The sequence below is a fragment of the Hippocampus comes genome, unplaced genomic scaffold (assembly GCF_001891065.2).
Source record: "Hippocampus comes isolate QL1 unplaced genomic scaffold, H_comes_QL1_v1.1 C16842424, whole genome shotgun sequence".
Taxonomy (NCBI): domain Eukaryota; kingdom Metazoa; phylum Chordata; class Actinopteri; order Syngnathiformes; family Syngnathidae; genus Hippocampus; species Hippocampus comes.
This window is the reverse complement of record NW_017839932.1, coordinates 1-982: the sequence shown is the minus strand read 5'-3', so window position 1 is coordinate 982 and position 982 is coordinate 1. Positions and strand designations below refer to the sequence as shown.

Here is a 982-nt window from a genome sequence, read left to right as displayed (position 1 = left end):
TTTTTTTTGAGAGATTTACTGTATTTGCATCTGTAATTGAAAAAAATTAAGCAGTTGAGCGGCTGTATGGATGGATATTTGTTGAACAGTATAATTATTTGTTAACAAAACCAATATTTTACTGCACACTAATCAAAATTGTCTACATTTCAGGTCTTACATAATTAAAGCTCGCTTTATTTTATTTCAACAAAACACTTATTCTGTAGTGTGAGCTTTTATTTGTTCAGACGTTACGCGGATAGAAGATGACGTATTTCCGTTTACGGCCGCGCCAAAATCTAAAACAAAAATGGCCGGCGTTTGTTGACACTATCTTGAGAGTCAGAATTTCTGTTTGCAGATTGAAGGCTGAAAAGAAGTGTCGTTTGCCATCAACCAGAGTTCCTTCTGGAGATGCGACGGCAACAGCCCTAGAGGAAGGTAAATACGCCAGCAAGAATGAAGAAGTGGGGCGAGCGTCTAAAGAAGGTTGAGCAGTTGGCCGAGAACTTCCATCACAATCCCGTGATCCCGCGCTACAAGCCACGGCTTTGGCCCTGCCAGCCTTCCTCTGTCTGGAAACTGTTCTATCGGCAAAATGTTGCCATCGGCTTTGCTCAAAGTTGCAAGGAGGTATTGTATAGAATCACCCTGTTGGTCTCAGCCGCATCAAACAGTGGGTTTCCTGCCTCACATTGGTATTCTTCATTTGTCCCTCAGCCTGTGCATGTCTTTGCATTGGAAAAAGAGAATGCGCCCTGGGGTCAAAGGATATTCCTGGTGACCAGTTACAGTGAACTGTGGCACTATTACAGGTAAAGATGTACTTTGTGACCACAATAAACGACTCCCCAAAATAAAGTCTGGAAAAAGAGTCAAGTCAGCCGCGACATGCTGCCGGGAACAGTTTCAAAATAAAGAATTCAATTTTTGCCCAATTTCTAGATTAACCCAAAAAACTAATAAATAAATAGCACTCCTTTAATGTGTTTTATAAAAC

The 982-nt window shown here is 41.1% G+C and overlaps 1 protein-coding gene across 1 annotated transcript; it reads left to right on the top strand.

The window, feature by feature from the left end:
* Window positions 1-254: 254 nt before the first annotated feature.
* On the top strand, window positions 255-837 carry LOC109509283 (DNA-directed primase/polymerase protein-like). Its single transcript, XM_019859159.1, has 2 exons — window positions 255-615; window positions 703-837. Exons 1-2 carry the CDS (start codon window positions 442-444, stop codon window positions 799-801), a joined length of 273 nt encoding a protein of 90 aa, XP_019714718.1. The 5' UTR covers window positions 255-441; the 3' UTR covers window positions 802-837.
* Window positions 838-982: the final 145 nt, after the last annotated feature.